Source organism: Phytophthora cinnamomi (genome assembly GCF_018691715.1).
Source record: "Phytophthora cinnamomi strain GKB4 chromosome Unknown Contig126, whole genome shotgun sequence".
Lineage (NCBI taxonomy): Eukaryota > Oomycota > Peronosporomycetes > Peronosporales > Peronosporaceae > Phytophthora > Phytophthora cinnamomi.
Window position 1 is genome coordinate 271,038 of NW_027151059.1, and position 27,368 is coordinate 298,405.

At 54.2% G+C, this 27,368-nt stretch overlaps 8 protein-coding genes across 9 annotated transcripts; 5 read left to right on the plus strand and 3 right to left on the minus strand.

Moving 5' to 3' along the window:
* Position 1: 1 nt before the first annotated feature.
* Positions 2 to 5,689, minus strand: IUM83_10832 (transcriptional accessory protein; the record flags this gene model as incomplete). Its single annotated transcript, XM_067935352.1, has 6 exons — positions 2 to 991; positions 4,796 to 4,845; positions 4,928 to 5,090; positions 5,165 to 5,265; positions 5,339 to 5,560; positions 5,641 to 5,689. 6 exons carry the CDS (start codon positions 5,687 to 5,689, stop codon positions 2 to 4), a joined length of 1,575 nt encoding a protein of 524 aa, XP_067780709.1.
* A 104-nt stretch (positions 5,690 to 5,793) lies between these two features.
* IUM83_10833 (Dolichyldiphosphatase 1) lies at positions 5,794 to 6,758 on the plus strand (the record flags this gene model as incomplete). The annotated part of the gene is made up of 5 exons (XM_067935353.1): positions 5,794 to 5,894; positions 5,965 to 6,040; positions 6,116 to 6,267; positions 6,343 to 6,517; positions 6,606 to 6,758. 5 exons carry the CDS (start codon positions 5,794 to 5,796, stop codon positions 6,756 to 6,758), a joined length of 657 nt encoding a protein of 218 aa, XP_067780710.1.
* Positions 6,759 to 7,059: 301 nt separating this feature from the next.
* On the plus strand, positions 7,060 to 8,036 carry IUM83_10834 (Dolichyldiphosphatase 1; the record flags this gene model as incomplete). Its single annotated transcript, XM_067935354.1, has 5 exons — positions 7,060 to 7,178; positions 7,256 to 7,331; positions 7,412 to 7,563; positions 7,637 to 7,811; positions 7,884 to 8,036. 5 exons carry the CDS (start codon positions 7,060 to 7,062, stop codon positions 8,034 to 8,036), a joined length of 675 nt encoding a protein of 224 aa, XP_067780716.1.
* A 196-nt stretch (positions 8,037 to 8,232) lies between these two features.
* On the minus strand, positions 8,233 to 9,774 carry IUM83_10835 (phox domain-containing; the record flags this gene model as incomplete). Of its 2 annotated transcripts, XM_067935356.1 has the most annotated exons (2): positions 8,233 to 9,020; positions 9,198 to 9,774. In XM_067935356.1, the coding sequence occupies 2 exons, from the start codon at positions 9,772 to 9,774 to the stop codon at positions 8,233 to 8,235; spliced, it is 1,365 nt and encodes a 454-aa protein (XP_067780699.1). The 2 variants fall into 2 exon arrangements, with proteins under 2 accessions (XP_067780699.1, XP_067780698.1); XM_067935355.1 differs by lacking the exon at positions 9,198 to 9,774 and having other exon boundaries at positions 8,233 to 9,075.
* Positions 9,775 to 13,522: 3,748 nt separating this feature from the next.
* Positions 13,523 to 15,451, plus strand: IUM83_10836 (uncharacterized protein; the record flags this gene model as incomplete). The annotated part of the gene is made up of 1 exon (XM_067935357.1): positions 13,523 to 15,451. One exon carries the CDS (start codon positions 13,523 to 13,525, stop codon positions 15,449 to 15,451), a length of 1,929 nt encoding a protein of 642 aa, XP_067780714.1.
* Positions 15,452 to 16,009: 558 nt separating this feature from the next.
* IUM83_10837 (uncharacterized protein) lies at positions 16,010 to 23,488 on the plus strand (the record flags this gene model as incomplete). Its single annotated transcript, XM_067935358.1, has 3 exons — positions 16,010 to 16,078; positions 22,928 to 23,160; positions 23,227 to 23,488. The coding sequence occupies 3 exons, from the start codon at positions 16,010 to 16,012 to the stop codon at positions 23,486 to 23,488; spliced, it is 564 nt and encodes a 187-aa protein (XP_067780715.1).
* Positions 23,489 to 23,570: 82 nt separating this feature from the next.
* Positions 23,571 to 24,628, minus strand: IUM83_10838 (Phosphatidate cytidylyltransferase; the record flags this gene model as incomplete). The annotated part of the gene is made up of 3 exons (XM_067935359.1): positions 23,571 to 24,118; positions 24,197 to 24,271; positions 24,364 to 24,628. The coding sequence occupies 3 exons, from the start codon at positions 24,626 to 24,628 to the stop codon at positions 23,571 to 23,573; spliced, it is 888 nt and encodes a 295-aa protein (XP_067780646.1).
* A 322-nt stretch (positions 24,629 to 24,950) lies between these two features.
* Positions 24,951 to 25,994, plus strand: IUM83_10839 (uncharacterized protein; the record flags this gene model as incomplete). Its single annotated transcript, XM_067935360.1, has 3 exons — positions 24,951 to 25,683; positions 25,751 to 25,832; positions 25,922 to 25,994. 3 exons carry the CDS (start codon positions 24,951 to 24,953, stop codon positions 25,992 to 25,994), a joined length of 888 nt encoding a protein of 295 aa, XP_067780700.1.
* Positions 25,995 to 27,368: the final 1,374 nt, after the last annotated feature.

Consider the following 27,368-nt stretch of genomic DNA (forward strand, 5'->3'; position numbering starts at 1 on the left):
GTTAATCATCAGTGGACTCAGGAAATGCTAGCGAATCATACTGCGACTCATTCCATAGTTCTCCAATCTGGTCCAGCAACTCTTGGGCTTCCTGCGGAAGTGCAGCTGCGATTTTATGGTCGTCACCACCTGCTTTCTTCGCTGCGACTGACACACGAAGCTCCTTAGCAGCCACAGCTGAAGATGATGCCTGCAGTAGGTTGAGAACCCCTTTCGTGTTCGTGTTCATACTCGTTTGAGCGTCGCTCTTTCGCACAACCGTGGCTGCAACTTGTTCCTTGAACTCTTGGAGATTCAGGATGTGTTCCTCCAGCGATTCCTCCATGATCAAACGGAAAACACGCACAGTTCTCTTCTGCCCAATGCGATGCGCACGATCCATGGCCTGCAGATCAACAAAGGGATTCCACGAGTGCTCGATAAAGATGACCGTATCGGCTCCAGTGAGAGTGAGCCCCAGGCCACCCACAGACGTAGTTAGCAGCAACACATCAATAGACGGATCAGCGTTGAAACACTGCACGATACCTGCACGCTTGGCGTGAGGCGTTTGTCCATCAAGGCGCCGATAGGTAACTCCAGGCAATGCATCTCGCAGCATTTGCTCAATGAGATCAAGGGTTTTCTGCAAATGAGCAAATACCAGACACCGATGTGGAGAGAGATTACTATCGTCAAAGCTATCGACATCAGCAGCGGGGTCTTGACGGCTTCCTTGGTCCCCTGTGGCAATATCGCAGCACTCAACCAAGAGATCGCGCAAGCCCGTCATCTTTCCCGAGCTCTTCCAGTCGCGAAGATCCTTCTTCTCCTTTGCATTTAGTTCTCGAATGATTGCGTCGTTGGTAACAAGTGCGGGGTGTACGCATATCTTGCGGAGAAGTTGGAGGTTTGTCAACACGTTCGTTAATTCCTTCGTGTCGAACTTTTGGGGCCGTGAAGTCGCTGCTGTTTCACTCTCGGTCGACGACGCCAGCGAGTAGAGACGCTTCTGCAACGACGACAACGGCAGTAATACATTCGAAATGATTTTTGGCGGAAGTTCCTCCAGCACCTGGTCTTTCGTTCGTCGTAAAATAAATGGCAACACTTTTTGATGCAATTGAGCGATAGCGATTGCTGCTAGCTCTTTCTGCTTTGTCGTTGCATTTTGCTCTTTTGACCTGGTGATCGGTAGTACGAACTCACGCCGAAACTCTGCGAAGTCGCCTAAGTAACCTGGCATCAGGAACTCGAAGAGTGCCCACAGGTCGGTGACATTATTCTGTAGCGGTGTTCCGCTCAAGGCGACTCGGTGCTTTGCGCGAAGATCTAGCACTGCACGAAATAGAGCCGTGGATGGATTCCGGATTAGGTGTGCTTCGTCTAGCACCAAGAAAGAATAATCGATACTGCTCAAGTACTCAATATCTGCACGCAAAATTGCGTATGTTGTCACAATCAACGTCGATCCGTGATCAGAAATCGAGAGTCCGTTGCGGCGAATCAGTGTCTTCCGCTCACTTGCTGGCAGCGAGTAGTCAACAATGGATTCAAAGACGTTCGGGAGATATTTCTTAGCCTCCTGGATCCAGTGATGAACAATTATCGGTGGGCATACAATAAGGCAAGGCATCGTAGCATGCTTATCTTCGAGCGTTGCAGCCATTGCGGACAGCGACTGCAAAGTTTTTCCGAGGCCCATATCATCAGCAAGAATCCCATGAAGATTGTTCTTGGCCATGAAACACAGCCAATCTACGCCATGCTGCTGGTACACACGTAGAGAGATATTGGAAGCCAGCCAAGACTTCACCTCGACGTGCTGGATGGCTTTTCCTTCCGTGAAGCTTTCAAGGAAGCTACGAGAAACCGCGTTCTGGTTCACAATCGTTCTCAACGAGTCTGGTAGTAGCTGTTTAGATTCATGAAGATCAAGGTCCATTTGAAGTGGAATCAGCGGTACCAAGTCTGCAAAAGCCCCAGCAGCGAAAGTCCGAACAAGTTTAAACTGCGAGCTCATAGTCTTCATCGCGTAGTGAACCAGACTAGGTACATACGGGATCAGGTCCGATCCAAGGCTGTGGACGATACGATCAAGCACCATCACTGCGCCCTCTAGTGCTTCAGTCGCGTCAGCATAATCAGTCTGAGTAAATGCCACGAAAATCGAGTTATAAACAATAAGCATCGCATTTTCACGGAGCCCTCCTTGGGCATACTTGCAAATTGTTGCAACTGTGTGCGCCACAATCCGCCGCGTTTGATTATCTTCATACGAACGTTGCAGCAATTGCGTTAGTCGGTCAAACCACGACAAGCAAGTAGCTATCGCAGCGGTCTCAATATGAGGCATCACTAACACGATCAAGTGCATGCTTCGTTGAATAGTCAACTCATCAACATTTGGCGGATTCCACGCCTTGGAAATAGTGTCCTCTAATGCACGACAAGTTTCAAAAAGAGAATCGCCTGCTTGTTTACATATGTGGCGCAGGGCAACCTCCGCTCCAACTACTCGAATTTGTGTCTTTTTGAGGACATCAGGCGGAATCGCAGCTCCGTTCTTATCATGTGAACTGCTTCGCCCAAGAGTACCATCAAATGGATCGCCTGGTAGACCTACCAATGCTGCAGCACTGTTGCAGAGGTTTGAAATTATCTTCGATACACACTTCTTTTGAATGTTCGCCTGTCCCACAACAAAGTCTGCGATTGCGCGTGATGAAACATCCCGAAACACTGGCTCTTCTTCTTCCTTGATCGAGTTCATAAGCGCCTTAACAAGAAATCCACTCTTTTTAGGAATTGGCAGTACTTCACAAAACGCGCTGCTTCCGAGTCCTTGTATCCGATGATAGAAACGAGAGAAACTTTGCTGAACGAGCTCGTCTACAAGGAAAAGGTCTTGCCGCTTGAAATGAGCTAACTCATACTCTTGTGGATGGCTCTGTAGTTGATCGTACGGAAAAAGCGCAATATGCTCAGCAATCTGTCGGGATATATCAGCCGATGAGGCCGAGTCCAGCCTCCCTGCGGGCTGAACTGAGATACCCACCGTGGAAAATATCTCGATAATTCGAGTTTCCATCTGCTTCACACGGTTTAGCGATCCAAGTTGTTCACTGTAGAACACTGGCTTCCCATCGCTCACAGCGTCAGGTTGATGCGTTTTCCACTGGTTTCCTGCAAATGAACTCAGTGAGGGTCCAACTGAATCGAGCAAGTGCTGAACTCGTTGTGAGTGACCACCCGGATGTTCCTGCCTCAATTGTTTCTCGAAAAAACTCCATTTTGACAGCGCTAGCAGAATACCACACTGTTGTTCACCAGAGCTACTGACCATGCCATCACGGAAAATATTTACCAGCTCAGTCATGCACGCATCGGACAAAGAAACGTGAGCAACGATGAAACCAATTGCTTCCGCAAAAACCACACGTGAGGACATGTTTTCTCTAGCCACCCGATCTGTTGAGGCATAATCCACCGTATCCAATATAGTTTGTTCTGATTTAGCCATATCAACATTCAGGCAATCGATATCGTCTGTTGACCACAACAGCTTTGACCACATTGGTAGTGGCTCAGAAATGATAAACATCAGCATCTCACCCGCGGACAGGCTACGTATCACTTTTTTCCACGCGGCGAGCAAACTTTGCTGGATCGATTCATCCTTTTCCAGAAGTAGTTGAAGCAGCAAATGTGGCAGAAAAACTCGAGCAAAGTCGATCGCGGTAGAATCGAAAGACGAAAGCTCCCTGGAAAAGATAGCTGCAACGCAAACTGCACTGGATGCTCTAACAGAGGGCGAATGGTGGTGGAGCATGGGGACGGTGTATAACAAATTCTGCCACAGTGAAAGTCTTACTTCGTCGTCACTTTGCAGGATTGCTGCGACAGGAGAGTGATTGTACCAGGCGCTTAGTGCTTGAACGATGCTTGCAGCCACCATACCGACTTTTTCATGAAGCTTCAACGCCCCCCACAACAACAGAGCAGTTTTTTTAATCCCCGCATGCTCCACGCGGTCCAAGTGTGGCACGAAGTCTTTAAACATTTCAGCAGCCAAAACTAGCACATCCTCCTCGGAGCCGGACTGAGAAAAAGCAGTCATAATATCGTCATAAAAAAGAGGAACAAGAACCTGAGCGTGATCGCTATGGGCTCGAACTAGATATTTCAGACCTAACAAACCACCGTGACAAGCCTGCCATGTCGAGCTGCCGAACAATGTACGCACGACTTGTAAATATCCAATCAGAGTATTTTCACTCGAGAGGCTTCCTAACAAAATGCCAAACACTTGTGCGCAAACCTCTCGCACGGGAGACACCGATCCATCTGCCGAGTAATCCACAAACTGATCCAAAGCAAGTACGCAAATACATCTGATCAAGCACTCTTCCAGCCACTTGTCAACGAAACACCGCTGCGCATTAACGTCTTCAGTTGATCGAGCAGCCTCAACAGCAGCGGTAAAATGAGCTGACAACAGAATTTGCCGCAATGACAGAACCGCGCCATGCCGAACCTCCCACTTGGAATCAAACATGCTCTCAAACAGATCCGAGACCAAGCAGGCTACAAGTGAACCTTTCGTTGGAGTATCAGACTCGCTCGCTGGGGCATCCGAACCATTTGCCTTCATGATGACGTCCTTGGTTTCGTCAGGGTGATCCACTTTCATCCTCTTCCCGTCGCTCATCGTTTCAACAGCTTCACTGCTGGATCGACGCTTCAATCTCGTTGGGATAGACAACATCTCGCTCGCTCGCTTCCTATTCACCGCAACAGCAGGCTCACTACTCACTCCTGGCTGCGCTTCGCTCGCCTCGATATCATCAGCGATTTCCTTCGCGTCTGTAACAAGCCACATCCACACACACCACAATCCTCATTAAAAACAACGTCACCGTAACGCAGCATACTAACTGCCTCGTACGATCTTGGTTGAGTCTCGGCAGCAGCTGCTTCGTGAGTGAGTCCTCTCGGGTCTTCCAGATCTGTCCTCCAGCGCCGCTCAGCCGCCTCAACAGCAGACGCCGCTGCTTCACGGCGTGCACGCGCCGCTCCTCCTCCGTCAAGTTGGTCGCGTACTGATACTCCTACTACCACAAACACAGCCACCCCGTCAGCCCGTGTCTCCCCCACCCTCTCTGAATCTCACCCACCCACCCACCTCTCCTCCACTGCGCAGCAACGGCGCTCCTTCGCGCACCACGGCGTTGATGTCCACCGTCTGCAGGTTCAGCGCCGTGCACGAAGCCTCCGCACTGCCGACTGCAGCAGCAACAGCAGCAGCTCTGTCAGCCTCAACCAATAGCCTCCAATTGAGACTTCGACGTCCACGTACGGGAGACCAACGCGAAGAGGTCCGCGACGTTCTCGCGCTCGTGGCGCAGCGCGCGCGCCACCACGTGGAGGCACCTGGAGGCGGCCACGCGGATGTCCCAGTCCGCGTCCACCACAAGCGGCCGCAGCTGCTGCAGGATGGAGGCGCAGGCCTCGGGCGAGCGCACAGCCACCTCGCCGAGCTTCTCGGCCGCGTTCTCGCGGATCTGCGCGCTGCTCCCGTCTGCAACACACACGGTTAGATAGACTACACACACACGCAGCTAACGCCGCGATCCGCTCGCTCCGGCGACCGCTACGGACCTCGCACGAGCAGGAAGAGGCTCTCGAGCCTCGTGGCCTGCGCACTCATGGCTGCAACTTGCCGTGTGTCACTATGGCACCTCCCTCGAGACAGTGACGCCTGATATGGACACGTACTTGGGCTCATTTGTGTCAACGTGGCGGACGTCGAGCATGGAGGCCAAGCGCGTGCAGGAGTTCGAGCTCACGTGGGTCGTGTACGACCCGACGGACCCGCTGGGCGCCTTGCTGGCGCTCTTCACGCTGTCGCCCATGTGCGTGTGGCGACTGCCTCGGTTAGTCTAGTGTGCAGTACTGTGCTGACGTCCGTGTGGCTGCCTGCAGCTTTCTGGTGATCGTGTACGTCACCGTCGTGGCCTCGCAGCGGGACCTGGACAGCATCAGTATGCTCGTGGGGCAGGTACTCCATGTTGCTGCAATGGATACTGGCGGTGAGGGGGGTAACTGAATGGTTGGTGTGTTGTGTGGTGAGCAGTTGATCAGCGTTGTGTTCAACAAGGTGCTCAAGAAGCTCATCAACCAGCCGCGGCCGGAAGGCGCGCACATGAGTGGGCCGGGGATGCCGTCCGCCCACTCCCAGTTCATGGGCTTCTTCGCGGCCTACGTGGTGATCTACACGTGGAAGAGGTGCGCTAGTTGTGACTTATTGTGCGGGGCGAGCGGGACTGAATATTGTATGTGATGGCGTTTTCTGTGCCGTAGGATCAACTCGCGTCGACGGCTGGAGCAGTGGTTCACGATCCTTAGTGCAGTAGCTATCTCGGTGTTGACGTGCTACTCCCGCATCCACCTGAACTACCACTCCGCGGACCAAGTGCTTGTGGGTGCGGGCTTCGGTGTGCTCACTGGTGTCGTTTGGTACATCGTGGTCGCCTCGGTAAGGCGAACTCAAGTATCGATGATGGTTTTGATTCACAAGTTGTGGACACCACTTTGACTTATGCTGTACACTCCTGGTTGCGTAGGTGTCTCCGTGGCTGTTCCCGATTGTGGCTGAGTCGCGCCTCGCCAAGTTCTTCTACGTGCGCGATATCTCGCACATCCCGGACTTGACGGTCTACCAGCACGAGATCTGCAACAAGATTCCTGCTGCTTCTCCTAAGAAGAAGTCGCAGTAGTTGCATGCAGCTCTTTCGGAAGTATCAAACTCAACGTCGTGCTTGCTAAATAGAACTGGACTTTGTTCAAATTCACTTGCCAGCAAGCCAAGTCTAGAATAGAAGACCACCGCTGTTTACACTTTACCACTTACCGTATGTAGCCCGTTGTCTCCACAGTGGATTTGTTCGCGTTGGGCCACCGGCCTAGTGCCTGCGTGGCCAACGCAAATCACCGAGGACCATCTGTTGGTACCGGTACACGTGTACTGAAGCAAAACGTATTAGTGCACCACTCTCCCGACGACCACCGCACGACGCCATGACCAAGCCAGCGGAGACCAAGGGCAAGGCGCTGAAGGCCTTCGAGCTCACATGGGTCATGTACGACCCGACCGACCGGTTCGGCGTCATCATGGCGCTCTTCACGCTCTCGCCAGTGTACGATCAACTGTGGTTCTGCTCACGATCGCCAGTCCATTGCTAAGTCGTACTTGTACCGGGCATGACCTCCGTAGGTTCGTGACGCTCATGCACGTGACGCTCGTCATATTTCAGCGCGACCTGGGCAGTGTCAGCATGTTCTTAGGCCAGGTACACCGGCTCAACTCATGACCAAAACTCTGTTTGACCAAAACTCTGTTTGAGTGACGCTTAAATTTCGGTGGTGGCAGGTGGTGAGCGAAGTGGTTAACAAGGTCCTCAAGAAGACCATCAACCAGCAGCGACCCGACGGTGCTCGCATGAGTGGCTCCGGTATGCCCTCGGCGCACTCGCAGTTCATCTCATTCTTTGCCTCGTACTCCGTCGTCTACACATACTCGAGGTACGCCACGCGGTATCGACAATCGTGCATCACCGGGAAACTGAACTGAACATGACGAACGACGACGTTGCAGGTTGAATTCGCACCGGTACCTCGAGCAGTGGGCCACGATCGTCGGCTGCGTCCTGCTTGCAGCGATGACTTGCTACTCCCGGATCCGTCTGGGCTACCACACCAAGGACCAAGTGGCCGTAGGAGCCTTGGTTGGAGCGATTGTCGGCCTCACCTGGCACTCGCTGGTTTCGATGGTGCGTGCAGCCAGCCCGGTCTGCTCTCGATTAACCACGCCGTAACTAACCATCATCAATGTTTCGCCACAGGTGTCGCCGTGGTTGTTCCCGCTCGTTGCCCAGTCGCGTCTCGCCCAGTTCTTTTACCTACGCGACGTCTCACACATCCCCGATCTCATCGTCTACCAGCACGAGCTCTGCCACTTGGACTCTGCTGCTGCCTTCAAAAGCAGGTTCTTGTAGTTGGCCACTGCACCGCTTGCCACAAATGAATCACTCCGGCGCTTCTAAACGCCGATCTAGAGGTTTTTCATGTCAAGTCCCATTAGAAAAAGTTAATGCGCATGGGCCGCGCCTAAACGAATAATCAAATAGCGGGCACCAGGCGGAGCCTGTACCCCTTCTCCGCTCCTCCAGCTAGCTCGCAATGCTCGCATTTCTAGCTGGCCTTTTGGGTGGGCGCCAAGCTGGCCGAGTAGTCCACATGTGACCGTTTGAAGTTCTCGGCCCACATCTTCTCGAACAGCTCTCGCTCGTGTCGCGGCTGCGGTGGACGAAGCTCCTTCGGGAGCTGTGCAGCTGGGCGGTAAGCCACGGGGTCTGTAGGCCGCGCGTTTACCTTGCCCAGGTAGCCGCCGAGGAAGTTGATCAGCACAGTCGGCTCGTTCGATTCGTACATGAGCTCGCGCATGAAGTTCTCAAGAGTGATGCACTTCTGGTGCAGATACGACGGCTCTAGCCGGTTGAACCAGCGCGTCTCGATCCCTGCCCACGCGTCTTGTGTTCGCGAGTACCGCTTCTCATCCAGCGTTTTCACGAGCTCGCCGAACTCCGAGTACCGGCGCCAGTCGGCGTACAGCTCCTTGCCGAGCATAAGTGTGATTAAATACTGCGCGTGGCGATCGGCGCCCGAGCGCGACTGCACGATGCGGAACTTGGGGATGGAGACCGTCGCGGAGACCACCTTGCTGTTGCCTTCCGTGACGATCGTAAACGTCTTGTGCGCCGCGGTGATGCGTGTGTTGGTCTGTTCATCGCCTAGAACGTGCACGTTGCCGACGTCGATGAGACCCAAGTCGGCACTCAGCCGGCGACGCAGCGAGGGGACGGAGCCGTCGCCGCCCCAGCTCTCGCTGCTCGAGTCGATGTCGGCGAACCAGCCCCACTCGGCGCTGCCCTCCTTGCTCATAATGGAAGACGATCGGATGCGCGACGGCGGGCCACCTTCTCCAGCGCCAACAACGCCAACAGCAGCAGCAACAACAGGCACGACGCAACACATTTCGCGTCCACACAACAAGACACCAAATCACAGCAGTCAGTTCTTTCGTCTGCCACGCAGAGACCTTCAACTTCAACCCCAGCAGCAGCAGGCAGCAAGAATTCAAGTAGGCTGTTCCGTACCTCGAGGCGAGGCGAAGTGCGCGTGGGCGCGCATCAGCTCCGATTTGACCGTGCGCTGGTCACACGTGTTCATGTAGGTGGCGATCACGTCCACGGCGGGGCGGCCGCGCGGCGTGTTGGTCACGAGCGTGGTGGACGGCACCGAGTAGGACAGCGACGTGGGGAACTTGTCGGCGTGCTCGGGCGACGAGTTGGCCGTGTCGGACGTCGCGTTGGACGCCAGCGAGACGCGGCGGCGCGCCGCCGAGTCGAAGCTGAACACGGCGCTCACGCTCTCGCGGCACTTGACGTACGGCAGCGACTGCACCGTGAGCTGCTGCGGGTCCTCGTCGGCGGCGCGGAAGGCGTCGGCGGTCTCGGCGTCATTGTCGCCGTCGCTGGCGCTCTCCTCTCGCTGGTGCAGGCTCTGCTTGGCGTCCGGGTCGCTCATCATGGCTCCAGAGAGGCTCAGCAGGCGCGCGAGGCGCTCTCGCACGTCGTCGGGCGCGCCGGGCGCGTGGAAGCTCAAGACGTACGGGGCCACGGGCTGCGGCCGCGTCTGCAGGCAGAAGAAGGCCTGGCCAATGGTGCTGCTCAGTCGCTGCGGCTCGCTCGCCCTTGTTCTCTCGGCGGCGCGGCAGGCGGAACTGTGGCGGAGGGGCTCTCAATGAGGAGAGCACGGCAAGGTCAGCTGGAGCTGAACGAGGAGAGACTGGACGCGGCACGATCTGGCGAAACTGGCGCGCAAAGATGAAGGCAACCACCTGCTCGGGGCGGCTTCGGGCGGCGCTGGGGCGGACGCTGGCGCGGCGCCGAGCGCTGCAGGCAGGTGGGCAAGCTGAACTGTGGGCGCTCTCTGCCCAGGTTGAAGAATGCGGAACAGCCGCCGCCGTGCGGAAACCAACCAGATCTTCGCGGCCCAAATTAGTTGAGGCGGTCCGCAGAGCCTGGGTCGGTCCGAATTAACTGCGCGCCGTAGAAGGAGCGCGGCAGCTTCAACTGCAACGCCGTCAGCAAGCAGGGCCGTTGTATTATCAAGTCCAGGCCTGAGCAACCGTGCCGCAGGACCCGATCAATACTTGCAGCGAAGGCTAGGCTGACGGCGACTTGCTGCCGACAACGCAGCAGAGGAAAAAGTAGTTTGACTCAAAACGTTCTGAGTCTATTGCAGGGCAAGTTTTTGACTCGGCAAATTGTGGACCAACGCTCCTTCACATTTAAACGATACGTATGTTTTGCTGTGCAAGCCTCAACTTGAAACGGACAACAAGTTCCGATCCTCCGTCTCGCACGCCGTCAAAACGAGATCGTCCTCGGTGCGGAAAGTTTGTGCTCCATGCACCAGTGTATATTTTGAATGAAGCGATGCATGGTTAGCACCTTTTTGCTGAAATCAAAAGGTACCGGTCCTTTTACCCAATCACTTCGATTCATTTCACAGCACGTCGTGTGACAAGTGTACGCATTTCACGAAGTACGGAGGCTGTAATATAGTATATTATACAAGAAACATCAAAAATTATTCTGCAAGTCACGTCCTCCATCACAGTAATACGAACTTGGATTCCACTTTCAGCGTAAAATATGATACCATTCGCTACCGGAACTGCAAGTGCGGAATGGCTTGCGTCAGGGTCGATGAGGATCAAAACGATGGCGAGATGAGGAAGATGTATTCGAAGAACAACCCAAACTGTTGTTCCATAATTATTGGGTCGATCTGCTGAGGCGTTGAGCGCCAAATCGGGTCATCCCACCTCATCATAGCAAAAATAGTCAACGACAATCGAACCAGATCCAAGCAGACTCGATGGCTCAGATCCGTTATGTCGTCGCAATGCCAACTTACGCGGGCTAAGAAGTAGCTCGACGGCTCCAGCTGCCGTTCACACTTGGTCGTTGGCGCAGGTTCAGCGCGCCGACAATACGACGCCAGCAGCCTAACCCAGCGCTGACGGCCCAACACTTATCTGCGAAAAAGCCTCGATTGGCGACAAGTGGGTTCGCCAGCTTTTCTTTTCGACCCGCAACGACCTCTGCAGTGATTTTGCGCTTTATGAGCACCCACGCCAACAACTCGCGGTGCAAGCTTGCACTGGCAAGCATGCAGGAATTTACAGTGTGCATTGGCGCCTCAAGGAGCCCACCTCAATTTTGTCAGTTTTGAGTTTCATCATCAGCCTGACGGGCTAGGGGAGCTGCTTGAAGTTCATACCGTAACGTAGCCAGCTCCAGGGCGATATTCACCGGTGTCGGGCGCACAGCACCGGCAAAATTCTAGGCCGCACGAAGCTCGCGCTGCGGCTGTGTCCACGGCCGCTCAACGGCGGCAGCGCGTTGCCAGGGGCCCTGGCCCAGGGCGGCGCGCATGGGCTGCGGTGTCGGCGCGGCCCCGCCGGGGCCAGCGCCAGCTTCTCGCTCTCTGCCAAGCTGGCGACGCGAATGCGATTCGAAACGGCCTGATTCCGCTGCCCATCGTGCTTCCACCGACAGCACTTCGACCTTGAGCGAGGCTCCAGCAACTTGGTGCTCTACGCCGCCTGGCAGCGAAGCATTGCCGCTCTTGCTGCTGGAGGGCGCTGCTCGCCCGTCCTTCGCCGCGCTGGTCCGAGCGGACCGATGCTGCGGTGGGGGTGTCAGCAGGCGATGCGAACATGCCGGCGACGAACGGCTGGGGGCGCACGCAGAGACGTCCCTTACATGTTTGGCGGTGCTGGTTGGATGGGAGCGCAACGATCCTTCTTTAGTGGCGTGGGAAAGCACGTTTAGGCGAGGGGGTATGACATCGCACCGGTGCTACTAGAACACGCTGACAATAATGTGTGCGGACGTGGAGATCAGTTGCACCTCAGCGTTCCAGCGGTGTCGAGGTGCTGGTAGCACCGCTGGAACACCCGCACGCTCAACTGCCGCGCCGGCCATGGTCTTTGGATTTGGTGCGACTCGCGATGTAGCAGCAGGCCCGTTTTGCTTCCGTCAGTGTGTGCGAAGGGCATTCGTTCGCGCCGTCGAGCGACCCCAGGGTGCCGCCGAGTCGGTGGACAGGGCGGGCGCCTTTGATGTGGCAGTGTATGTGCATGCACCGACGGTATTATTGTAAGTACTATTATAAAATACGTTTTTCGGTGAGCGAGCAAGTGCCTCCCGGCCACCGTGTCCATAAAAACCTTGCAGGGCTTACACAGCGTTAAACATGTCAACGCTGTACTTGCTACATGCTGTGCCAGCGCGCAGCACGGACAGCAACGTAGCGGCTGAAGTTTGAAGTGTATGTCGGCGATCCGCTGAAGATATCGCCGACATGACGTTTCGCACTTAAGCGAGATTTATGTGCGGCAGACACGCGAACTGACAAAGTGAGCGTACACAGGCGAATCGATGCCCTCAAACGACGAATTGGTCCGCCAAAACGCGCATAGATACCGTGGACCACCCGTGCTGGACGCTCGCGCCGGTCGCCATCACGCGGGCACTCTGCTTGGGTTGGTAGCGACGGCAGCTCTGATGGCTGGGCGTCTTGCTGGCATTAAAGCATGCCTCGCTTGAGAGGCTGCCACGCCACGCCACGCCGCTGCGCTGGCAGCTCGGGAAGATGATAGGTGCAGGACGCACGACGACGCAATAGTTTTCGCCTGACGAAAGTGGCACTAATGCACGTCAAGCATTGCAGTGAATTGCAATCGTGGGCTCTAATTGAGGTGTTTCACTCAAACAGACGTTCCATGAGGCGTATTCGGACAGTGCCCCGCCAGTGGCAGGCCGCCACCGAAAGCAATGCTTCTGCGCGGCAATAAACGCCCCACCACCCCGCTTGTATTACTGTAATAGCTGTCGCAGTGTGCATGCAGAGCCTGCCGACCCTCACGGGCGGGAAGCCAGCGGTGGCAGCCCCTCCGCCAGATACAGTGAACTGTATCGTTGTCTTCAGATCCCCAGCTACCATGAGCATGTACCCTCGCGGCATGTTCCTGAGGCCATGCATCCCGGCCACTATGGCGAACCTAAACAAGGCTTCACTCTTGGCACTCGCACAGGGCTTCGCCTCGGCGGCGGCACGACCCGCGTACACGTAGCGGACCCGTCCGCCGCTTGCGGATCCCGTCGCGCGCCCGTCGGAACCGCCTCAATGAGGGAATCGAACCGCCAGTAACTAACTGGCCATATTGCCGCGAGCCAATCAAATCTGAGGTCGCAAAAAAGCCGCACGTCGGGCGCATACTTCAATTGGTTGCTGCACGTACACGCACAGGCGGCAGGCAGATACGCGCAAGGTGACCTCGCGCGGCGACTCTGGCGGCGGTCATTTGGATTTTCGCCCCCACGTTCTCGCCGGAGCTCGCCGCTGGATGCCATTCTCCCAGTCTGCCGCGGCCGCCCCGTTCCGCTACCAGCAGCAGCTGCCGCACCTCGACATGGTGGGCGGCAAGACAGCGTACTTCGGCTCCCCGGCCGGCTCGGGGCGCAAGTACCACCACGACTCCACAGGCACCTACTCGGAGACGGAGAGCGAGCCCGAGCCGCTCCCGTTTTGCTCCTGCGACGAGGACTACTTCGTGCGATGTGAGTATCACCGCGGCGAGCACCACGGCCTGAGCTTCGAGCTCGCGCACGACTTCGTGGACCTCAAGCACCTGCTGCGCACCATCCAGGAGCAGGAGGTGCGCCGCTACGTGTACCAGGGCACGCAGGTGGGCAAGGTCATCGAGTTCCTGACGCTGCGCCACTTCCAGATGAGCGAGCTGCAGCTCAACTCGCTCGCGCGCCTCATTGGCGACAAGATGGCGCACGTGCGCCAGATCCACCTCATCGACACGCTGGACGCGAACTTCATCCACCAGCACCGCGTGGCCTTCCGCCGCTTCTGCACTGCCATCTTCGCCGTGCACCCCGTGATCAAGTACAACTCGATGGCCGCTGAGCTGCCCGAGGAGCAGCGCGGGCTCATGAGGGAGATCGCCGTGCGCGAGTGCCCCATGGACAACACCTTCTTCGCCAGCATCGGTTCGGCGATGCACTATTCCAACACAGTACAGAACATCGACCTGCAGGAGCTGATGGACCCAGCCCAAGTGAAGGAGGAGGATCTGCACCTCTGCTGGGGCTGGCTGGTGTTCGGCCTGTTCCACCCGAACTCGACCGCCCGCATTGAACAGCTGGACCTGTCGCGCAACATGATGCGCATGAAGGACATCCGTGTCGTCGAAGGCATCATGTCCGGCGGCCACCCGGCGCTGGTTCTGCTGATCCCCGAGTACGCAGCGGCGCTCCAGCGATACAGCAAGAGCAACCGCGACAAGATTCTGCGCGAGGACGTCAAGCGCGCGCTGCTCAAGGGCATCCCGCACCGCCGTGTCTTCGCCCTTATCAAAAAGGGCACCACGGTGCGTCCGCTGCCGACGTCCAAGCTTTCGCAGCACGAAGTGTACAGCGACATGCTCTCCGAGAAGGAGCTGCTAGAGGTGTTTTGCATTCTGCGCAAGTGGTTGTGCGTTGTCATTCCTGGTTTTGGACTAGGCTGGGTGCCGCGTCAGAGCGCTATTGAGATGACGGAGATTGGCATGTCACCTCGCATCTGCTCGCCGTCGACGCTGATGCGGTCAGTATCGTTCTGGAACATGATCGAGGCTCCAGACGCCGAAGGCATGGTGGTGCCGCTTATCACGCTTTTCTTCCAGATGACGGGCATCAGTGACCGACTAGAAGATATCAACATCAGCGAGAACCGCATCGGCAGCCCAGACCAGTTCGGCATCCCGGCTACGGAGATCCTGCACCGGATTATCTATTTCTCGCCCTATTTAACGACGTTGAACCTGTCAGACTGCCAGCTGACGAACATCACCCCGCTGCTGGAGGCGTACAAGAAGGGCCGGTGTCGCATCCGTAGTCTCAACTTGGACTCGAACATGCTCGGCTTCCGCGGCGCATTCGACCTTGCCATGCTGCTGATCAGCGATAGCCAGTCTCCGATGGGCTCGTGGCTCACTGACCTCAGCCTGCTGTTCAACGACATCGACGCCATCGGCACGCGTGCCCTGCTGGAGGCCCTGCAATACAACGTACATCTGGAGCACTTGGCGATCGAGTACGGTAACGAGTTCCCCCCGGAGCTCGGTGATTTTGAGTTCACCGGGGACTGCGCGACCTGGCATGAGAACTACCTGTTCGAGCGACTAGCGGTGCTGCGCGTGTTCGAGAGGTTTTCGCTGGGTGAGCCGCTAGACGAGAATGTGATGCACCTGGTGTGGGAGTTCCTGGGCTTCGACGAGCCGTGATCGGACTAGCCGACTCGCAGGAGAATCCAAAACCTGTAGCGCCAGAGATCTCCGCCAAGTTCGCCGGGAGAACCCTGTCCTGGCATGTATGTATATAAGGCGCGCTCTCCTAGTAGATGGAATATCGTTGAGCTTTTAACTTACTAATGCACGTTGCTGAAATTGTCGTAATAAGCGCTCTCGCGGGCATTCGAATTCATGCACGAGTCGTGCAGCACGACGTCACCGATAAAGCTCGAGCGTCGACAGATCAGTGAGAGCACCGATAGACTGCCAATCACATTAACCATGAACGTTGCAACTTGTAATTTGCAAGCACCTGCCGGCTCAATAGATAATCCATTGAATCGTGTATTCATCTCCATATTCTGGAGGCGCTTGTCAAGTGGTGCAATGCTAAAGCTTCGGTCTAGGACAAGTTGTTGCCGCTTTAGCAAGTGCTGGTACGGGTAGGTGCTTCAACTTCGAGCTGGTGTACCGTTATTGTGGCACACCTCTCGATTAAGTACGATCTCGACAGAAGACAACAGTGCAAGAAACGACGTGGCAAGGCAGATCATGGAGCTCCGGACGCAGTATCTGCTGCTTCTCTTCGTGTTCGGCATCATCGCCAAGGGCATGGTCAAGGTGCGTCAAGGAGAAGACGAAGAGGAGGAGGAATGCTTTGGCGCTACTGTGCTATAGCGCTGCTGTTCTGTTATGATGTCGTTATGATAGGAAGATATGATGCACTCTAATTGGGTCTTAATATACTATTAAATTAGCCAATAGGAAAAGTACAGGTCACCTACTTGTGTGCACCACACACAACCTGCCGAGGGATGTAAGAGGAGGAGGAGGACGCGTGGCACCGCCACTGCAGTCCCCCTCACTTCGAAACTGACGGCCTACAGCTAAGGCTGACATTTCAGATACGTGCTCAATCTCCACGCACTATGAGCTCTGGTCGCAATGGGGGCGCTCCAACTCTTGGGCTGGAGAAGTTCATGGGGAACAAGGAGGGGGAGTACACCATGTGGAAGGACAAGTTCCTTACCTACATTAAGGAACAGGACCAAATCTACGAGCGCGGGCTTTTGGAAAGGACGAAAGCCCCGCCTCTGTGTTGATGGTCGACTTCCTGGATGGACATCCGGAAGAACCGATCATTACGGTCGGTCAAGCCACCACAAGGGAGGAGGCAAAGGAGTTGCGTTGGCGCCGCCAGCATTGGACTAGGGCTAACTCGGCCATGCTGAACCTGCTCAACCAATCGGTGACCAACATGTTCCTCTCGGGACTTCCAAACCCGGTGTCCAGCATGAGGCCCTGCGACATCTGGAAGCTGCTGGAGAAGACGTATGGGGTTGGGGACGCTGGAGGTGTAATCGAGCTACGCCGAAAGTGGGATCGGATTATCGCCTCGAACTGGAGTGACTTGGGGACCCTATTCGCCCAGTTGAAGCAGCTCCGCAACGACATGAACCGGAAGATGACGGGATTGGTTGGCAAGGAGATTGTGACGGAACACTGGCTGTGCATGGAGGTGCTGGCTCAGCTGCCCAGCGAGTTTTGGGAAGCTCCATCAGCATGACGGCGGAATGGTTTTCCATCGAAAATGTCGAAATAAGCTTGCGACGCGTCTTTGGTGATCGCTCCAAGAAGGAAATCAACATGCTCACGGAAAGAAGCGTCCCGTCATGATCAATGTGGCGAAGAAGTTCACGGGGAAGAAGCGCAACCAAGTTGAAGCGACGAGTGCTGAGCCTGGCAGCTGCTTCTACTGCTTTGAGGACGGTCATCGTAAGAAGGACTGCCTGATTATGGCGAAAGATCGCGATCCGAAGAGACCGGGTGGAGCGTTGTTCCGCTCGAACATCCGGGCTGCTCCGAGTGCGAAGAAGAAACGTTTGATGGCGGTGAAGAGGGGACCCACTCCGAAGAAGAAAGCAGCCAGCGAAAAGGGCTCGGAGATGACGACGGCGGAAGCCCACGCCTACGACCAACAACTGGCAAAGGCGATTGAGGACGCCGACGAATTTGCGTTTGAAGAGAATGTTCCGGTGAGTGAAGGCGAAGAAACCGAGGACAAGGTGTTCAACCCAATGGACATCGATGCTGAGGTAAGGAAGCATTATGGAAGGTACTTATCTATGTTAAAGGAATTAGAGGTAACTGATGATCTGTGGGTTGTCGATACTGGCGCAGGACACGCCGTAAGCCCAAGTCGACACTGGTTCAGTAGTCTTGGACGAGGCCAACCTCACACATTTGAGTACGGAAACCGGGGCACCTCATTGAGTACGCTACAAGGCACGGTGAGATTTAGTATACTCAAACCAAAAGGGTATTACAGTGATATCTCAATAAAGAATGTTGCCTTTGATAAGGAGTGTAGTAGCAATTTGTTAAGTGCATATTACCTTGCAACGCAGGGATATTGGCACATTCAGGATAAGAGCGGGGAGTACCTATATTTTCTGGATAAGAATAATCGGTTCGTATTTGCTGCAGTAGCAATAGACGAGGTGTACTACCTCCCCAGTAAAAGAATGGGAGATAGTACTAAAGTACTATCGGCTAAAAGTATTAATCCCAAGTTCATTCATAACGCAATGAAAGAATGGCACTTGCGACTAGGTCATGTTGGAAAGGACCGGTTGATGAGCATCTTGTCCAGTGCAGTAATTGACGGTGCGCCTTGTCTCGAACGAAAAGACATGGCAAAGATAGCCTTCTTTGTCGCACATGTGCACTGGCTAAATCTCGTCGGATGTCATACCGAAACATGATAGGGGCAAAAGCAACTGAACCACTGCATACACTTCATATGGACTCATTAGGAAAGATAAAACCCCTTGGTTTATATGGCACAGCAGGTTTTAAGTATGCCCTGGCCGTTGTGGACGACGCCACTGCCTATAAATGGTATTTTGTGATGAAATCACTAAAGGAGGTGGGAGCGAAATTAACAACTCTCATTACACAACTAGAAAAGCAACTTCCATATACCGTCAAAAGGATAAGGACGGATGGTGGTACAGAATTTCTCAATACAGTTGTGAAAAGTACTGTACTAAGAAGGGCCTGATATTCCAACAGTCAAATGTTGAATCCCAAGAAGAAAATGGCTCAGCCGAACGAGCACATCAGACCGTTATGGGTAACGTTAGGTGTGCCTTGGTAGGATCTGGTATGGCTGCAAAGTGGTGGCCAGAGGCGTTGATGTATATGACCTCCGTAGTCAATCGAGTACCAACAGTCAGATTAAAGGGTAAAACACCGTATGAAGCGCTATATGGGAAAAAGCCTAGTGGGTTAAGCTTGAGAATATGGGGTAGTACCTGCTACGCTCATATTCCAAAATCTAAACGAGCTAACCAAAAGCTTAGCGATAGAGCAGTCGAGTGTAAACTACTCGGGCTCTCTGACAACTACAAAGGATACCGACTCCTTGATGTGAAAGAGAATAAATACCTCATAGCCCGAGACGTCAGGTTTGACGTCACGTCTACTGCAGGCCTAATCGCCAAGTCGTTTCCATCGGGAACCGTTGAGGTCAGTCAAGAAACCATAAACGAGGTGTGTGGGCTAGGTAAGAGGACACGGGATGCGGTTGCACACGCTCCAACAAAGCACAGACGAACAGAGGAGTCGCCATTGCCCTCAATGAGTACGGAGACAGTGGGAGATGTGGGGCTAATGAAGGCGTACCCCAATTCCACGGCCTCGTCGAAAACGGACGGCTAATTCTCGGCTAAAAGACTACGTGGTGGCAATTAACACGGTCACGCGGAGCATTAAACTAATACCAATTCCGAGATCACTCAAAGAGGCAAGGCAGGGACCTCATGCCAAACAGTGGGAGGAGGCATTATTAGTTGAGTACCGGGCACTAGTTAAAATGGAACTTGGGAGCTCGTCCCGCTACCTAAAGGCCGAAAGGTACTCGGCTGTCATTGGGTTTTGACGTAAAATACAACCCTGACGGTACAATTGATCGTTTTAAGGCACGACTTGTCGTCAGAGGTAATACACAAATATATGGGATTGACTATGATGAGATCTTCTCTCCAGTGGCACGGTATGAGTCGCTGAGATTGTTCTTAGCCATAGCAACTATACAGGACTTGTATGTCCATCAAATGGATGTGTCCACTGCATTCCTCAATGGGACCTTATTTGAGGATATATATATGCAACAACCTCACGGATTTCGGCATGGGAACGCTTCAACAGTGTGTAAGCTAAAGAAGAGCCTTTATGGACTCAAACAGGCACCACGCATCTGGTATGCGCTTCTCAATAAGTTCTTACTTCAATTAGGGTTTTCCCGGTGCAAAAAGGAGTACTGTTTGTACCGGCAAAAGTGGGAGGTAAAAGGAGAGAAACACATAGTACTCATATGCGTATACGTAGATGATATTACTATCGCTGCAAGTAATATGATACTTATGAATAAGGTGAAAGCCAAACTTGCCTCACGATTTACTATGAAAGATCTAGGCGAGATCCACTACCTCCTCAAAATGGAGATAAAAGAGATAAGAAAAACAAAATTCTCAGTATGTCCCAACACAAGTATATTATGGACTTACTACAGAAGTTTAATATGACTGAGAGTGTAGCAGAGCCAACACCTCAAGCCAAAAGTATAGTCCTCGAAAAGGAAGTTAGTATGAGCCCAGAGCAAATAGCAGCTCAGCCATTTGATTATAGGGGACTTGTGGGGTCTTTGATGTATCTAGTCCGTGGTACGCGCCCTGATATTGCAAACGCAGTCAGAGAACTAAGTAAGTTCCTGTCTTGTTATAACAAAACTCACTACAGGGCAGCACAGAGAGTACTAAAGTATCTGAAAGGAACGTCGACGTATGGTCTCATATTCGACGGAAAAAGTAAAGAAGTATTATATGAGATATACACAGACGCGAGCTTCGCGAATGCTAATGAGAATCGAAAGTCAGTGACTGGGTATGTGAGTATTATGGCCGATGCCTGTATTACATGGAAAAGTTCGAGGCAAGATACAGTCAGTCTCCACACAGCACAAGCTGAATTAATAGCAGCAAGTGAGGGAATAAAAGAGAGCGAATGGTTGTGGTACCTACTGGAGGAACTGGGCTTTAAGCAAAACAACCGATAGTATGCTGGTGTGATAATAAAGGAGCAATTAGTATAATAAAGGACCCAGCTAACCATGCTTCCACAAAACATATTGATATTAAAGGGCTTTATGCGAGAGAAGTACATGACGATGGAAGAATAGTAGTAACATACTGCAGTACAAATGATATGGTTGCAGATGCCCTCACCAAGGCACTGCCTCAAACTCAATTTGAGAAGCTGAGGAACCTCATGGGGTTAAGGACCTAAGCCTACCCTTACCACGGCAACATAGCATGGGTAACTCGTGACTTGCGATCTTTTGGTATCACTTGATTGTGAGAAACCATCGGGTCTGCGATCTTTCGCTAGTATGTCTTTAAGATCCACCATGTGGTCAAGTTCAAGCCAGCCGGCTTCAAGTTGAAGTGCAAAGATACGTTTGAGCCAAGGACAAGTAAAGGACAAAGACTTATGCGATAAGACTAAACAATAAGACGCAACGTTATCGTATTATTAAGACTCTCAAATGCTAAAGTTTTGGTTAAAGACTAGACTAGGACGAACCAATATGAATTGGTCCAAGCACAGCCAGAGCCACCGTTGACCGCAGCCGAGGTTATGCGGCGAATAGGAACTGTGCCACGCGCGCCTCGGCCTCTGGATGGTGGTGCCACAGGATTGCTCCTGGGCTTTTAACCATGTTTGTCCTAGCCCCCGAAGGTTTAATTGCGGCCATAGGCGCAAAGTCGAACCGAAACCTTAAAGCAAAATTGAAAGTGAGGAGAGTGGAGAGCTTGAAAGGCCAACAAGGAGGCCAATGCGAGCCCCAGAAGCAATTAAGTAATAGGCAGAAGTCATAAGAAATCCAGGAAGTCATATGAAAAGTGGGGTTTCAGAATTATAATTTTCAGAATTGACGTATGTTTTGGCTGTAATCACATCTTGTGATATGCCGAAATATTGTAATATAGTGAACGATCATATGAGCCAAAAATATGTTTTTCTGGCTCTGTGAGAAAAGTATTAGAAATTTATTTCTAATGGGTAAGTTACGATGCAGATCCCAGCCGTCCTAATAAATTCGGGAAATCTGTAAATAAAAAGTATGAAAGAGGACGCTGTAATGCCATGTGACCTAAGAAATCAAGTAAATTAAGTAATCTTAGGTAAACAAAGGATCGGCTAACAGCCGTCTTAACCCTTTCACTACCAGAGATTTCTTACGGGTCTCCTTGGACCTATGGCTCCAGCAAATCAATTCAACGCACAGGGGAAAAAACGACCAATCAAAAACACCAATTTTTACACGTGGCGACGGTGGTTTACTTCACGGTACTCCCAATCAAAAGTTTGAGAGGTCGAGCTACATGCCGTCGCGCCCTGGTCAGTGTCGCTACAACGGCAATGGTCTATGGAAGTAGGAGCCGTTTGGGGTGGACATCACGGCGAGCCCACTGAGGATGCTGACCTCCGAGCGGTGGCGTCGGAGCCCGCGCGCTCTCGACTCAGCGTCATTCCGTTATAGCATTATCCCAAGTATGCGTGCTTAGCCGAGCACCCCATGTAGTAGCAGTTTCAATCTACATCCGCCAACCGCTCGCACTCCTGCACATGCAATCCTGCGTAACATTCACACTGGCTTGCTATAACGCTATCACTGTAAGCTTATCTAGTTTGGTTAGGATTCTGTAGCGTTGCCTGATGTATGAATTTGAATATTAGCTCGTATACATTCGAACCTGCTCCGCACCCTTCCAGGCCAGGGTCCATGTCGGTCTCCCAGTCTCACGTGTCGTCGTCGGCTACATTGAACAACGCATCGAAGTTCTTTTGTCCACGAAGGGGAGGCGGGGCTGCTAGCTAGACGAGAAAACAATTATGGCAGGTCACACGAACTGTTTGTGGCTCGTGCGGTAATGCATTTTACAGGTCCATGGAGACCTGTTAGGTTGTACAGTGCTTTGCCGTCGTCTCGTAGCTTTTAGTTTTGGCCAATCGCATCTTGCGATTAGACCTCTTATGGGTCCCTATGGACCTATAAATCACTCCAGCTGGCTGGTAGTCAAAGGGTTAAGAAAGGATGGAAATCCGTGTGGTGAACACAAGATGCGATCTGAGATGTGCCAGAACTTTTAGTGGGAGTGTTATGATGTCGTTATGATAGGAAGATATGATGCACTCTAATTGGGTCTTAATATACTATTAAATTAGCCAATAGGAAAAGTACAGGTCACCTACTTGTGTGCACCACACACAACCTGCCGAGGGATGTAAGAGGAGGAGGAGGACGCGTGGCACCGCCACTGCAGTCCCCCTCACTTCGAAACTGACGGCCTACAGCTAAGGCTGACATGTTCTCTGACGCGTTGTGTCCCTTGCCGCTGCCAGTCCGCCTTGGGGTCGAACCTGTCCATCCTGCTGCTCGTCTGCGTGGGGATCTACTACTGGCGCACCAAGCAGAAGGAGAAGTGCATATACGACGACATCGCCCGTCAACAGGCCGAAGCGGCCGCCAAGCTGGACGCACTGCACGGCGTCGGCGACGGGAAGGTCACAGAGCTCAGCATGGCCATGCGCAAGACGTCCTTCAAGCTCAACGAGGCCGACACGAGCGTCATCACGTACGTCGTGCAGCTATAGTGCATTGTTGCTGGTGCTACTGTTTTACTTACAATGCTGCACTGCAGGGACCGCATCCGTCAGTACTCGAGCAAGCTGGGCGGGTCGAGGAAAGACCGCCAGAAGTTCCTGCGGAGGAACGCCAAGTCAAGGACGGTGAACACGATCGACATCAACGACCCGGCGCAGGTGGCGGCAGCAGAGGCCACGAAGGCCACGCCGACAATTGAGCCGTCAAAGTCTGCTACCAAAATGACTAGCAAGGGCAAGAAAATGAAGAAAGCGCCCATCGAGACGATCGTGGAGGAAGCGGTAGACGCCACCTTGTAATCGCAACATGCAGGAAGCAGAAGTACGTTTGTGAGTTTCTATTGATGAAAGTTGCTCTAATCGCTACCAGTTCGAGGCTCGGTCAGGGCAGAGCGAACTGGCTGTAGAAGTACAAACACGGCGCCACAAACAGAAAGCTGTCCATGCGGTCGAGGCAGCCGCCGTGACCAGGGAAGAAAGCGCCCGAGTCTTTCACGCCGGCCACGCGCTTCACGTACGACTCGACCAGGTCGCCCACGATGCACAAGACGCCGAGCACCACGCCGACCACGATCTGATGCGTGATGGACTGCGGCGGCAGCAACTCATGCGTCCACTGACCAACGACTGGCAGCCCAGTGGCAAGTTGCGGGAGCGCAAACATCACCAGCACCGTGGCGACGCTGGAAATGACGCCGGCAATAGCCCCCACCAGGGTCTTGCCTGGACTGACAACGGGTGCAAGCTTCGCGTGGCCCATGAAGGAGCCCGCGACAAGAGCACCACTATCGCAGACCCAGGCGCAGCTCAGCCCGAGGATCTGCAGCCCCAGTCCGTACTTGTCGGAGCTGTAGCGCAGCAGCACGGCGTAGCTGAAGCCGTTCACGATGTACAGCAGCGCGAACAGATCCAGCAGCATCTTGACGAGTGCTGCAGCAACAGCAACAGAAACACCCTAGTCAGAGTCTGTAGCACCTGCATTGGTCAACTCAACTGCACTGGCCTCACCTGTCTGGTCCATTTTCTTGGTGGTCGCAATGTGGAAGACGAAGAGCACCAGCGTCGCACCGAGACTCAGGGCGTCTGCATGGATAGACGGTCAGAGCACGTAGCCCCCGTTAGTGTAAGCTGTGCAGTCGTAGCAACTGCAACAACATCCACGCCCTTCTCCTCACCATGGACGAGTTTGCTTCCCGTCCACGCGCCCACACACAGCAGCGCGCCCGACGCAACCAGCAGCAGGCGATGCACCAGCCTCTCGGCCCCCGCCTTGGGCTGCGGCACGATCTGCGGGCAGATGGTGGCGGTGAACTCCACGAGCGACAGGCAGCACAACGCCGAGGCCAGGCACAGCATGCCCACGTCCGAGCTCAGCAGCCGCAGCGCCGTCGGGATCCCCACGAGCGCCGTCAGCGCGCGCCGCCCCCACGCGATCGCCATGTCGTGCGCGGCGATCGGAAATGACAGGGCCTCGCTATTTCCACCACCTCAGCGTCGAGCTCAGCTGCGCCCGGGCAGCAATTGCAGCCTTGAGCAATGAGCTTGCCCTATTAAATTCACAGATATTAATACGTAGGTAGGTGGACAAGCTGCATGTCCACCTCGTGGATGGATTTTTCTACTGTAGGTACCCAGTGTAGGAGTACTACCGGTAGTACTACTAACTAGTAATACCAGTAACTCACTATACCGCCACGCCGCTTGCCTTTTTTTCTCGCTTCATTTCGAGACCTTCCCGCTGGTGCTGCAAGTCAAGTTGGACATGCGTCGCGGTGTGGCGCTCTCGAGGCTGCTGCTGCTGCTGGCGGCGCTCGCTGTCGCTGTCGCCGCGCAGTCGAGCGGCTCGACGTCCGCCTCCATCTTCGCCAACTCGAGCACGTCCAACTCGTCGTCTTCGTCCTCGTCGTCCAAGTCGCAGTGCGAGATCTGCCGCGACACGGGCGACTGCTCCGAGGCCTACAACGGGGCCGCCGGCCAGTTCTGCCACTCGTGGCTGGACTCGTCCAACAGCCGCCGCGCGTGCTGCTGCCCCGCCGCCGACACGTGCGCCAACGACTCCAACTACGCGTGCACGTGCCAGCACAAGAGCGACCGCCCGTCCTACTGGATCTGGATCGGCCTCGGCGTCTTCGCCGTCGGCGCGTTGATCGGCGGCGGCATCTTCATGGCCATGCGGAAGCGCCGCATGCAGCAGCGCCGTGACGAGTACCCGCCCCAGGCTGCCGTGGCATACACTCAACCTGTGTATGCTCCGGGAGGCTACGCTCAACAGGGCTACGCTGCCGGGCAGCCGGTGTACGCTGCGCAACCTACATATGTGCAACCAGGCTACTACGGGCAAGGAGGATACAGGGACGGCTACCGTGGCGGACGTCGCGGAATGGGCACGGGCGGTGCCGTGGCCATGGGTGCGGCAGGAGGTCTGCTGGGCGGACTGTTGATCGGCGAGGCGCTGGGCGACATGGGCGACGGCGGCGGCGGCGACTTCGGAGGAGGTGGCGGCGACTTCGGTGGAGACTTCTAGAGCAACATCGTGATGGCTAGGAGTCTTCTACTTAACAGAACAAGTTACCGCTTTTCATTTACGACTGCTTTGTGGCGAACTCGGCTTCGACATTACGAGAAACTCTCGAGCGCCAAAGAGGTGGGCCCTTCGAAGCATTTATCGGCGGCAGCGTTTCAACTCTGAAACGAAGGTGGCGCGGTGTCTAGGGCCAACCTAACACTCAGTAGCCGTGCTTGCTCCAGCAGCAGCTCTATGACCGTGGGGGCCTCGCAGTTGTTCACGTCTTCGTGCTCGGGCTGAACACCGTGTAGCCTCCATGCATTGTGACGCGGATGGAGAAAGTCTATCATTTGTGCTCTTGCATCGCCGTGGCCAAGCAGTTCTGCTACTTCCAGTCGGGCCTCCATGCGCCGCTGTAATTTATCTTGGCGCATCGCTACGCTGGCGTTGTGGGCACTTATAGTGGTAACGTCGACAGCACAGCAGAACTCGCCGTCGAGTTCGCTCCTCTCTGAAGAGCTTGCAGCTTCAAACTCAGCGTCTGGGTCGGCTGGCTCGTTTTCGACTGTTCTCGAACCGGCAGTTGGGTCTTCTTCTTTGATTCAAGACGAATCCTCATCAACCAGCTCCGGAAGTGGTTCGACGACATCGCCAAGCAGCTCGCATGGTTTCGACTGGATCCCTGCATCTATTGCCGGACTGGCAGTCGTGTTAGGGATTAGCCTGTACATGAACACTCGAAGGCGCCGTTCACAGCGTGCATCCACGTCCTCTTTGCCTGTTGCGCACCGAGTGCCCAACGCCCACGACCCCCAAGACCACTACGTTCAATTCGGCTGCACACTGCAAGTCATCGCCCAGCCAGTTGATCCGCAGAATAGACGGCACGACCAGAGCTTAGGTGCCATCGAGGAGAGTAGCGGCAGCAAAAGCAGCACCGAGGGGCGCACAGTCGACTTGTAGGACGCGTGTATCAATGTTGAAGTTGCCTTTTACAACCATCACGCACATTTTTTTTCAGAAAGATGGGTACATAATGAAAAACGTATTATCCGTGGGCAACATGATCTTACTCTTGAATTCGCCGCCTCGAGCTCATGTCCCCCTTCCGCCCTTTGCAGCTATGCCGTCCACCACGAAGCCTGCCGCCACGCACTTCCAGTTGCTGAAGCTGTCGACACAGATCAAGATAGCTAAGGTAGCACGAGCGGAAGCTGAAGACCTACACACGGAGCTACTGCTCGATCGTGAGTACTCAGTGCCACTACGAAGCTGATGCAAGACTGTCTATCACCCTTACTGGGACACCTCCGTCTTCAAGCTCTCGATGCTCGTGACAAACGGCAGCGGCTCAGGAGTGCATAGGCCAATGGCCGTGGCAGCGAGATGCCTCTGGCCAGTGGGGAATTCGCAAGTGTGCACTCCAAAGGTCATTCGCCTCGAGGCATGCAGCCCGCGTTGGCAGTGGGCGCTGGCACGCGCCCACAACTACATGAATGGCACTACGACAGAAGAGTGAGCAGAGACCTTCGGGAGTAGTTTGTATCGTTTCAATTGTCCTCATTAATCAACTTACCTCTTCGGAAACACCCCGGGTTTCGCGACAAAGCTAGCAACGCACTCAACGCTTTCAAGAGATTTGCGCTCTTCGAAGCGTTGAGTGTATTGATCCCG